Genomic DNA, 11,272 nt, shown 5'->3' with positions numbered 1-11,272 from the left:
GCTGCCGGATCTATTCAATTGATATTCAAAACTCAATTCCAAATCCAAATACAAAATGGGAGGTATCCAAACGGCCCTAAAGTTAATTTTATTGATTCTAGTTCCCGTTTGGACTGTAAGAAAAAAAAATCTTTGGATTTTTTATTTATATCTATGATTTAGAACGAAATGATAAAAAAAATTATTCTTTTTTTTTTTTAACATTTCTATGATTTAGCTAGAGGGAAATGATACGGTTGTGGCTTATTTAGAGGGATATCATTATAAATTGAAGGTCACTTAAAAAAAACATGAACTGATGTGGTTCAAGTTACTTTATTATTTCATGTGCAATCTAACAATGGAAAATCAAGAAATTCTGGAAAAATTCTTTTCTAAAATTTTCCACAAAATTTCTAATCCAAACAGCACCTACGTTATGTGTAGATCCTGTTTAGTGGAATTTTTTTTTTTATGGGTATCCAAGCCCTACCGTGTGTTTTCCTTCTCGTTATGCTATCTTTAGATACTTAGATTGACACATGTATACAACTTCAATTGCATTGCTCATTTGGTTGGCCATAGACATGCAACAAACAAAAATAAACTGATCTCCTAAACCCAACCATCCAATGAGAGACCTTTGCCCATGTCGTTTCATTACTCTCTCTCTCTCTCTCTCTCTCTCTCTCTCTCTCTCTCTAAATGTCTGTCTAACATTATGCACGGTTCCCAATCTAAATTCAATACGGGGTTTGAGTTTCGAGTTGTTTAGTAATTTTATGAAGAACCCAATTTTTTGAGGGAAGTGATATATCCGCCCCTTTTGATCACTAGTAACACCCACTGTCAGTGTTTGGGGCAATCAGGGGCATTGAATTCTTCTGTACAACAGCCCCTCTTTAGTCACTGATACACTGACATGGAGTGTTCCTGGTGACCAAAAGGGGTGGATATATTATTTCCCTTTAATATCCCTCCCTACAAATCAATCTCGACTCCATACGATGTAGCTTCACTTATACTCTGTTTGGTTGCTTGTGGATGGGTGGGAGATTAGGAGAAGAAGAAGTCAACGGAAGATCAAAAGGAGATCAAAAGAAGATCAGTCAACGGGGAGATTAGGAGAGGATGTAGGGAAGGTTGCTTAAGATTTGTGAGAGATCTCCCAGACGTTGTCTCAACTCTCCCTGAGGTTTTCTCCTCACATTTCTACATTTTTGGTAAAATTTGGGGAGCGAATTTAGAGGGCGCCACATCACCCGACTGGCTCCCGACAACCCCACTGGTCAAAGGCCCCAAAATTGCTAAAATGGCGACCAAACAACCTTCGCCAAATTAGGAGAAGATCATTCCCCCATATTTTTCTCAAAAATAAATAACCAAACAAATGTCACCTTATGCCTCGGAAATTGTTCCCCCACAATCTCATAGTGCAAAAGTTATAAAACAAAGTATGTATAATACCATAGGGTCCCTACGAAAAGAGCACAGACCCAACCCCTCCACTGATTCATCTCCAACTTTCGGTACCACAACCACACACGAAAGCTCCCTCAACTCAACTCTTTTGCTTTTTGTCGAAGAGAATGAATGACTAAAAGAAGTTGACCCCCCCCCTCTCTCTCTCTCATCCATTTTCTCATTGAAAGCTATTAAATAGGGCCATAAATAGGAATAGAGTCTGACCCCACCTTAGAGGGAACAGAAAAGAGGGTCCACACTCCACAGCTTTTACAACACCCGAGGGAAAAGGCCCTTCGCATTCCAGTCACTATCTCTATCTAAAGCGTGCGCTAATGGAATTCCTTTGTTGGTGGCCATACATCCAGACCGTTAGAGGACGATCCGGACGGCTGAGATTGATCCAAGGTTAGAGTTTGTAGGTCTTACTAGAAGCACGTGGGGCGCATTTAGTGACTCACGTTTTCGTGGTGACTGGGGTTCTTTGCTGTCAAGTGGGCCCCACATTATGCAGCAGACCTAAGCCTTAGCCAATTGTTTCAATAAATGGATTGGATTACAGAAATACCCCAGCTTTGTGGAGAAATCACGGAAATACATCTATTATTTTTTATTAGGGGAGTGATAAATCGACTACTCATGTGTCTTTCTCTCTCCTCTGGGTTAGAGAGAGAGAAAGAGGAGACAGATAGAGACATGGGGAGTCGATTTATCATTTTGGGGGGTCGATTTTTCACTGCCCTTTTTATTATTGCCTGTTATTAAGTACCAATAGGGACTTCTATTTAGCAAACGGTGTTCTAAAATTTGTTTTTAGCTTATATCATTAGCAGGCAACTAAATTTAGTTACATACACATGAAGATATTAATTTAGAGTTTTGCTAACATTAAGCATCATTTAATTGTCATGGGGATCATGAATGTACACATACTTCAAGGAAAATATATTGAAACATGTGTAAAATCATGTTTACAATGCCAATTAAATGATGCTTAACTAAGGGCACTCTTAAGGTACATTGGAAATGAATTCTATTTTCCATTATTTCCATACCTAATAAATCTCTGAAGTTTTGTTTTCCTCCGCCCTAGTAAAAAGCACGAGCATACACGGAGGGAGAGAGAGACTCATACTCTCTATTATCTACTGGATATGAATGAAAAAGTCTTTGAATCCCGTGAAACTTAGGTTTTTGATTTCCACGTTCCCTCTCATCATTTTTAACATAATGAAAAACGGAAAAAGAGGCGGGTCAGTAATGCGGGTTGGGTTTTTTGACTTTAAACCCGACCCTACCCGAGAATCACCCGAGTTTTTAAAACCTAAAACCGACCCAGATAAAAACCCACTCAATGTGAACCCGACCCATGGATTTTTCGGGTCGGGTAAAACCCGACCCAAGTTGCAACCCTAAACAAAACCCGATATTAACAAATGGCAAGCCTCCCTCTTGAGGCCATTTTCATCATTTCGTATTATATAGTTACCAAGTTTGTCATTTCGTTTGAAACTCTGAATACACAGCCGGCCTTCCATAGATATAGTATCGTTTCCCTTCTCTTTTAACAAGGTAAAAAACCAATTTACATGTGTAATTCCGTCCAAAGTCAAGGGTATTTTAATTCCATGACCTTGAATTTACACCGTCCTTCATCTCCTTCCTCCAATAGAAAAACCCATCTCTTTCCCAGTCACTATTTTTTTCCCCCTTCACGGGTCTCTGATTCTGTTCCTCATCAAAAATCTCAAATCTATGAGAATCTATATTTATACTCACTCTTCCTTCGCGAAGTTCCAAAAAACAACGAAAATGTCCGTTCCTTCTTCGTCCTTTTCCCCATTCTTCTTCCTCCTCCTCTTCTTACAATGCTCAGAACTTTCCAATGGAAACCCTAACTCAACCGTTAACCAGCTCTCCATCGATTTCTACTCCAAATCATGCCCTCAGCTCGAGCAATTTGTCTCATCCGTAACCGCTCAACAGTTCCGTCAAAGCCCGGTTTCCGGCCCGGCAACGATCCGACTTTTCTTCCACGACTGCTTCGTTGAAGTAATTTAAACCCTCACCCTTCATTAAAAAAAAAGGACAGAAAAGTTAAGTGATATTGGCACTGCCATGTTTTGATAATTGCACTAACTCACCTTGTCTTTTATTATTTAACTAGCTGCTCAAAAGTAATTACAATTCCCAAAAAGCTTTCAGAAGCAAATTTAAAGAGGAAAAGACAAGGTGAGTTAGTGCAATTATCAAGATATGTTAGTGTCAATATTAGTACCAAAAAAATAAAAATAAAAATAAAAATAGAGAAGCTCATTTGTGGTTCTCCGATTTCCCATTTTTTATGTTTTAAATTTAAATTTGTGGGTTGATTTTGGATTTGTAGGGTTGTGACGCGTCAATATTGTTATCGTCGAAACCAGGAAGCACAGTTGAAGCGGAGAAAGATGCGTACGATAACAAGAACCTTGCAGTGGAGGCGTATGATAGTGTAAAGAAGGCTAAGGAGTTGGTGGAAAGCAAGTGCCCTGGTGTTGTATCCTGTGCAGACATTCTCGCCCTTGCTGCCAGGGATTTCGTCCACCTCGTATGTTGCTTCAAATCATAACGAAACCAGAGAAAACAAAATCATAACTGTCTCTTCTAACCCCCGTTTTTTTTTCCTTGGGACAGCCTCCTTCAGATTATTTATGACTACTCTTTTACTATGGAGGAGGGGGCTATACAAAGTTTGTTTAGGGAATGCAATCAGCACAACCATGTTTTAATAACTGCACAAACTCAGCTTGTCTTTTCTTGTGAGAGCTTTTTGGGAACGGTAATAACATTTGACAGCTCTTTAAAGAATAAAAGACAAGAAAAGTTAGTGCAATTATCAAAATATGGTTGTGCTGATATCATTTCCCTTTATCAAAATATGGTTGTGCTGAAATTTTTTCAAATGAGTGGTAAATTATAGATTATAGATAGTTCCGATAATCCTCGCATCACAGGCAGGGGGGCCCTACTATCCGGTGAAGAAAGGGAGGAGAGATGGCCGAGTTTCAATCGCATCAGGGGTGAAACCCAACCTCCCACGTGCAAATTCCACAATAGATGAGCTCCTTAAGCTCTTTGCGTCCAAAGGGCTAAGCCAAGCAGACTTAGTGGCACTATCCGGTGCACACACAATTGGCTTCTCACATTGCGACCAATTTGTTAGCCGATTGTACGATTTTCATGGCACCAAGAAGCCGGACCCATACATAGACCCGAGGCTCTTGAAGGCCCTACAAATGTCGTGCCCACATTTTGGTGGCAATGTGGATGTGGTTGCACCGTTCGACGTGACCACGCCATTTGCATTTGACCATATGTACTATGGCAACTTGGAGGCCAAGTTGGGTTTGCTAGCCACTGATCAAGGGCTCTTTTTAGACCCAAGGACGAGGCCCCTTGTTCAAGCTCTTGGGAAGGACAAGGCTCAATTCTTCCAGGCCTTCTCGTTGGGGATGGAGAAGATGGGTTCTATAGAAGTGAAGTTGGGGAATCAAGGTGAGATAAGGAGGGATTGTAACAAGACATTATAATTGACAAAGTGATAGTTATATTCTTTCTTTTTTCTTTTTGAGATTTGGTGTTCTTCGTGTACAGGTTTTGTTTTTTGGTTTGGTTCTTATTACCTATGTCTGGGGGATTGTTAGTAATTCATGGATGGGTGATGAGGCACTTGAACATGTAGTGGAGTAGATTGAGTGAAACCAAGAGAAGCATTTTGTAGGTGCCCCTAAATTGCCTTCCCACCCTAAATTGCAAAGGAGTACCAGTTAATGGGACAGTTAAAAATGAAGTCAGTCACTCTTATTCTTCTTCCTAAAAGGCTTGTATGACCCCACTTCTATCTTGTTTAATTGATCTGGACGTTCCCAAAATGGGTACTATTGGGTCGGGTGAATTAGATAATAGACGTCTGTTGGCATTCCAGCCTTGATTCCCCAATAAGGCTGGAATGCCATAAACGATTATTGGGCAAATCTAACAATAAGGCCGGCCAAATGGTGTTGATATCACCTTGATCGGATGAACCTAGGCCCTTGATCCACAAACGATTATTGGGCAAATCTAACAATAACTTGAGTCCAATAATTGGTATTGTTGTCATAATCTTAAACGGGTTATCATAATCATAAATGAACCGGGCATTGTGCCCTGTTTGTTTCCGATTGTAAGAACCTAGGCCCCAAACCTATTATTGGGCTCAGAATTAAAAGTAATTTTGAGCCCAATAATAGGTTTTGGGGGTTACAATCGGTTGTCACATTATCAAAAAAACAGGGCCTTAGGGTTTCACCAAGAAAAGATTACCCAGTGGACACAGGTCCAATTATTATTATTGGCCCCACCTTGATCTGATAATCCTAGCCTCTAGGAGATAATGGTCCATTTTTTAAAGCTTTAATCTTATGGACGGATGTTTGTTCCACCAGATCAAGTGCGTCACCTTGTGATTGTCCACTAGTCAACGGTTGCGATTACAATCTATTCAATATGGGACCCAATTTTGATAGCTAGGATTCAATTATCCCTGGATAGTCGAACTGAATACCAAACTATCACTAGGTTTGGTCATTAGTAGGTGAAGCAAATCGAAGGAAATGAGGGCTGTAGTTCAACGGGTCGCCTCTGCTAGCGTCGAGGTCTGTCTAATAATAATCTCTTCTTCTTCTTCTTCTTCTTCTTTTTCTCCCCAAGAAAAATAAAATAAGCTTCTTCAATGGCGCACGATACCGATTGCAGGTGGAAGGGCGCAAGATATCAGAGATAGGACCAGGCCTCCTAGTTCTAGTGGGTCTTCACGAATCCGACGTTGAATCCGATGCCGATTACATGTACTACCCAACGAATACCTTCTCTCTCTATCTCTTGTTCTTTTCTTTTTTTCCATATGAATTGTGTACAGAGAATAAAACTGTTTATTAGCCATCACATACCGCACAATTTGGACTGTTCATTGGTGGGTTTTGTTTCAAAATAGCACGACTAACTAATCCTAACAGTTCAATCAATGAGCCACTCCCCACCTTCCAAATGATCGATACTGATCATTCAGTTAGGATTTGGGAACGCCAAATTGGGTGAAGTTTAGACCACTGCACAGACCTGATGGATTATATTATTGGAATTCCTAAGCTTTCTTGTAAACACTATTCATGAACGGTTGTGGTAGAATCAATATATGTTTCTGTGAGGACATTTGTGCTACTTGTATATGTTTCTAACACTCTTGAGTTCGAACTGTGAAAGTTGTACCCTTAGAAGCAAGAACCTTCTCTCGGGGTGCCGCACCCACCGGAACCTCGATTTGGCGCTCCTTAGAAAGGGGCTTCCAGGGAGCACGACTCCAGAGAGAAGGGAACCGGTCTAATGACGCTCCCAGCATGCTTCTATTACTCAATAAGTCCCACCATCACCAATTTCCTTACATCAAACTCCTCCAACTCTTCAAAGTACTTCATTGGAGCAAGCATAAAGGCTTGTGCATCTTCAGAATGCACGAGGAACGAGTGCACACAAATGAAGATGGTGAAGATGGTTAGAAATTAGCTTTTAGATGTACTTAAATTTTGAAAGATAAATATGAAAATGGTTAGAAACTATTATTTTTTTATGTACTTGAATTTTGAAAGATATATAAAGAAAATATTACATACATGCTCCCATGGCGCTCCCAAACTTGGACTCTTCTAGAACCCCCGCCCCCGCTTCATGCTTCTAAGGTTGTCCCTCGATGACATAACATGGAATGTCAAAGTTACACAGATGCTTGAAAATGGGTGCTGTTCTTATGTGCTAAGTTCTGAAAATTAAGAATATTAAATGTAGAAACATAGCATGGAATGTCAATGCTACCCAGACCCAGACAATTGAAAACAGTTGGCATACATTTCTGTGCTCTTTGCCATTTCGAATTTTACATGTAAAAGCCATATCTTGATGACATTCTTTAGTATTTTAATGTCACGCGCGCGTTCAAAAATGTCCTGATATCTCAACTTTCAAGCACCGAAGCTGTACTTGATGACATGTCATGGCAGTATCCGCTCCGCAACAATTTTCTACAATCAAGTTACAATTTAAGGGTTGGTCTTAAAGTAGGCAGGGATATTGAAACTGTTTTGCAGTTTAATGAAACCTCATGCTAGTTAAATTGAATTGTACCGTAGATAATTTCTTTGTAATTTTGTTTTGAAGATGTAGGAAGGTATTGAATATGAGGCTCTTTCCAAATGAGAAGAATGGAAAATCATGGGATCAAAGCGTAAGCCTTTGAACTACTACTCCTGCATTGCATGAGTCTAGCTGAATGCCTCTGTTCTCAAGTTTGCATGCTATTGTTGTTCTTATTCTGTTATTCGTCTAATCCCGCCATTGTAAATTTATTTAGGGTTTTGTTAACGGGTGGGCACCCGTTAAGGTGCATTGGGAAAGGAATTCTACACATATTTTGATACGAATGACTCAAAACATTTGTAAAGTTATTAAACAATGTGAAAAATGATTGGAAAATTCCTTTCCCAATGCACTTTAATGGGTGCCCACCCGTTAACAAAACCCTAATAATCAAAACTAAGATAACAGGCTGGCTTGTTGTTGCGTATTTGAGTAACCATTTCTTTCAAGTTTTCAGAGTATGTGATACTTCATTACTTGCAGGTCATGCAGAGGAAGTTTGGAGTTCTCTTGGGTATTTGAAACAACAAAAAATTTTGTGGATTTTCTGGCCTTTTACTCCTTGAGTGATGGCAGTCTTACATTTTTGAGAAGTCATGGAATCAATAACTTCAACTACCGGATGCTTTTTATAACTGTTTCTTTGATTATGCAGTAAGTCAGTTTACTTTATATGGCATTCTCAAGGGTAACAAGCCCGATTTTCATGTGGCTATGCAACCTCAGAGAGCAAAGACTTTCTATGATTCACTAGTTGATAAATTTCGCAAATCATACACCACTGAAGCAATAAAAGGTATGTGTGCTCATTCGATCCGTTGCTAACTATTTTGACTGTCTTTGATTTTTTTATAAAAATGTTTTCTATTTCAAATTGTAATAGTTATCTCTAGAGATTTGTATGCGAAAGAAAACCCTCTATAACTATGAGCTAGAAGCATCCATTTGGGTTCAATGTTAAGAGCTATTTGATTATGGTCATGCGCGATGAAACTTCCTACTCTGCTCTGTCAGTCTCATTTAGTTTCTCCATGAGAAAGTTGCCCTTTGCTATTCTCCTCTCTTTTTTGTTCTCGATCTATATTAGTCTGCATAGTTTCTACCACATGCTCATTTTTTTGTCTGTCTCTACACCTCAACCTCCGGCAAAGCGGACGTGGTATCTTGTTCTCGAAATGTTTGCAATAACTAGCATTTCCAATGATACAAGGTCAGAGTAGAAATGCAACTATACTTTTCATAGCTACGGACTTGATCAGAAGCCAATATCAACAAATGCATTTGCAGAGATCAATATTCTGTCATTCTCATTTACCTTCAAGAGGCTTACAAGTACTTATATCAGAAATTCAGTTCGGTTATACAGTTAACAAGTCCTTTTGATTATATGGAACCAGTCCTCTCTCGAAGTACTGACATGAAGTTGCCTGATCTGAATTTCTCACAACTCCTTTTGATGTAGAATTAATTCAAACTATGTTTGGCTGAATTCATCAAACATATTTCCTCTGTTCACCGATGTTAATTGTATAATCTATTATGTTGGTGCTTAATTATTTGTTTCCTCTTAGGCCATGTTTGCAACTGTGAAATTCTTTTTCATTGAATATTAGTTTACCAAGTGATGAGAGGGGTAGGGAGAGAGTTGAGAGGGCAGGAGCTATGAGATGGTCCGAAGTGGTTGAAAAATGGAGGGGGGGGGGGGGGGGGGGGTAGAGTTTTTTTTTCTCTTCTCACCCTTTCTTTACTCATGCCCCCTCAATTCTCTCTCTTTCACACCCTCTTTGCCCATCTCCCACCACCGGATAAACTAAAATTCCATAGAGAAAAATATTTCATGACTTCCAAACATGGCCTAGTGTACTAGGTATATTTGTGTAGTGTGGCATCTAACTATTTCAGTATTTGGCCATTTCGTGCAGATGGTGTTTTTGGAGCAATGATGAAGGTACTTTTTCCACCAGAGTTTTTTATGATCTTCGGTTTGGTACTAATGTACTATGCATAGCACGATGCTTCTTCTTGTTCAGTGAAGATTAAGTTTGATTTGTTACAATTATTGCAAGGTCAATTTGGTAAACGACGGTCCTGTCACCATGCAACTCGATTCATCACGGCCATTAAAGTGAGTATATACCAGCACAGAGATCCTGAACATAAATTTAATGTTTGGTTCTCTTTATTTTAAATCTCTGATTAATTACTAGAATTTGGGTTCAACAGTATAACACCTAACTGTTTATTATGTGACCATTTAGGGACACAAGTGAGGACGTAGAAGCGGCAGAGTCATAATCAGAATGTTCAGCTCTAAGAGTTCCTTAAAAAAGGGGTGAACATAAAAATTTCGCTTGCAATTGCATTTCAAGATGTATCTTGAATATTTTGCTAATTTTGTTCAGTATATGTTAGGATGTCTGGTTCTTTTTTCTGCTTCAGGCCTTTAGTTTTAAAGGCCAGGAAAATCTCATCTTTTCAGTTTTCAGTTCAGTGGACTACCTGAATGCTTCACCCTTAAGATCAGCTTGTTTAATTTGAAAACTCATCATGTTTGCAAAAAAATCAATTCCAAACATATTTCCCATCATTTAATATATCTTTTTTTTTAGTTTTTCCTTTTTTTGGGGTTCATAATTCGTGTAACCAGATAGAAAAACCTGACATCAGTGATAATAGAGCCCAAATCCTCCCTGAAAGAGGTCTTGAAATTTAAGGCAGGCCTGAATTTTTTTAGGAAAATGATATCAGCATTTCCATGTTTTGATATTTTCACAAAGCATCTTGTCTTTTAGTATTTAAAGAGCCGTGGAAATGTTATTACATTTCCCAAAATGCTCTCACAAGCCAATTAAAAAGGAAAAAAACAAGTTGGGATGTGCAGCTATTGTGTGCTGATACATTTCCCTTTTTTTATCATGTAAAAAAAAATAAAGGGAAGTTAATTCAAACTCAACATTAAAACAAACCTGCTCTGATAAACTCTACCCAAATGAAAGTTACAAGAACTAAAACTAAAAGGAAATCAAATATTAGAAAACATAGTATGTGCATGCTTTTAAGCTGCTTTATAACGGGATTGTCAATTTCACCCAATTTTAACAAACATTGTTTTTATTAAAGAAAACAATCATCGTACAGATGAACTGGATTTTCATGTGAGAGTTCTGGTCCATAGATTCCAGCCTATTGCACCGTGTCCTACACTGATCAGAAGATTCTTGACCTTTGATCGAATCATGATGGAAAGAAGTCCTCCGTTGATGTTTGCGTGTTCAATCTTGAGGATGAGATTTCCGTTCAGTGTTGGATATATACGCACTAGATCATCATGTGGCGCCTATACGGCCTCCTCACTTTATAATTTATAATCTAGTAAAAATCCCCATTTTACTAGATTATAAATTATTAAAAATCTCTTAAATATACTATTGTGGCGCCTATACGGCCTATTTTATTAGATTTCCTAATTCAAACTCTTACATTGATGTGCAGAAATGTGACATTTTGCGCCTCAAGAAAGATTTTGATTAGTTTCTTCCAATATCTCAATTGATCCTTTAACCCAATTAATTCAGCAATTACTTGCATTTGATAGTAAATGGATGAAGCCATAAACTTT

General features: G+C 38.7%; 2 protein-coding genes across 2 annotated transcripts; both read left to right on the top strand.

The window, feature by feature from the left end:
* The first annotated feature begins 2,937 nt into the window (after positions 1-2,937).
* On the top strand, positions 2,938-5,046 carry LOC143861988 (Peroxidase superfamily protein). Its single transcript, XM_077372974.1, has 3 exons — positions 2,938-3,495; positions 3,830-4,030; positions 4,437-5,046. The coding sequence occupies exons 1-3, from the start codon at positions 3,199-3,201 to the stop codon at positions 5,010-5,012; spliced, it is 1,074 nt and encodes a 357-aa protein (XP_077229089.1). The 5' UTR covers positions 2,938-3,198; the 3' UTR covers positions 5,013-5,046.
* A 934-nt stretch (positions 5,047-5,980) lies between these two features.
* LOC143860942 (D-Tyr-tRNA(Tyr) deacylase family protein) lies at positions 5,981-10,240 on the top strand. The gene is made up of 8 exons (XM_077371808.1): positions 5,981-6,119; positions 6,220-6,311; positions 7,675-7,741; positions 8,137-8,167; positions 8,309-8,449; positions 9,576-9,601; positions 9,720-9,778; positions 9,912-10,240. Exons 1-8 carry the CDS (start codon positions 6,078-6,080, stop codon positions 9,946-9,948), a joined length of 495 nt encoding a protein of 164 aa, XP_077227923.1. The 5' UTR covers positions 5,981-6,077; the 3' UTR covers positions 9,949-10,240.
* Positions 10,241-11,272: the final 1,032 nt, after the last annotated feature.

Source organism: Tasmannia lanceolata, unplaced genomic scaffold (genome assembly GCF_043159265.1).
Source record: "Tasmannia lanceolata isolate RefF3 unplaced genomic scaffold, GAP_Taslan_0.1 ptg000037l, whole genome shotgun sequence".
NCBI classification, from domain to species: Eukaryota; Viridiplantae; Streptophyta; class Magnoliopsida; order Canellales; family Winteraceae; genus Tasmannia; species Tasmannia lanceolata.
The sequence above is the reverse complement of the archived record's forward strand: the minus strand, read 5'-3'. Positions and strand labels throughout refer to the sequence as shown.

What these genes read in the sequence shown, in the direction of transcription:
- LOC143860942 (XM_077371808.1), top strand. Translation starts at nt 6,078, where the DNA reads ATGAGGGCTGTAGTTCAACGGGTCGCCTCTGCTAGCGTCGAG. An exon ending in GAAAATCATGGGATCAAAGC is followed by an intron (nt 7,742 to 8,136) that starts GTAAGCCTTTGA and finishes CATTACTTGCAG; the next exon opens with GTCATGCAGAGGAAGTTTGG. An exon ending in GATTCATCACGGCCATTAAA is followed by an intron (nt 9,779 to 9,911) that starts GTGAGTATATAC and finishes GTGACCATTTAG; the next exon opens with GGACACAAGTGAGGACGTAG.
- LOC143861988 (XM_077372974.1), top strand. Translation starts at nt 3,199, where the DNA reads ATGAGAATCTATATTTATACTCACTCTTCCTTCGCGAAGTTCCAAAAA. An exon ending in TCCACGACTGCTTCGTTGAA is followed by an intron (nt 3,496 to 3,829) that starts GTAATTTAAACC and finishes TTGGATTTGTAG; the next exon opens with GGTTGTGACGCGTCAATATT. An exon ending in CCAGGGATTTCGTCCACCTC is followed by an intron (nt 4,031 to 4,436) that starts GTATGTTGCTTC and finishes CTCGCATCACAG; the next exon opens with GCAGGGGGGCCCTACTATCC.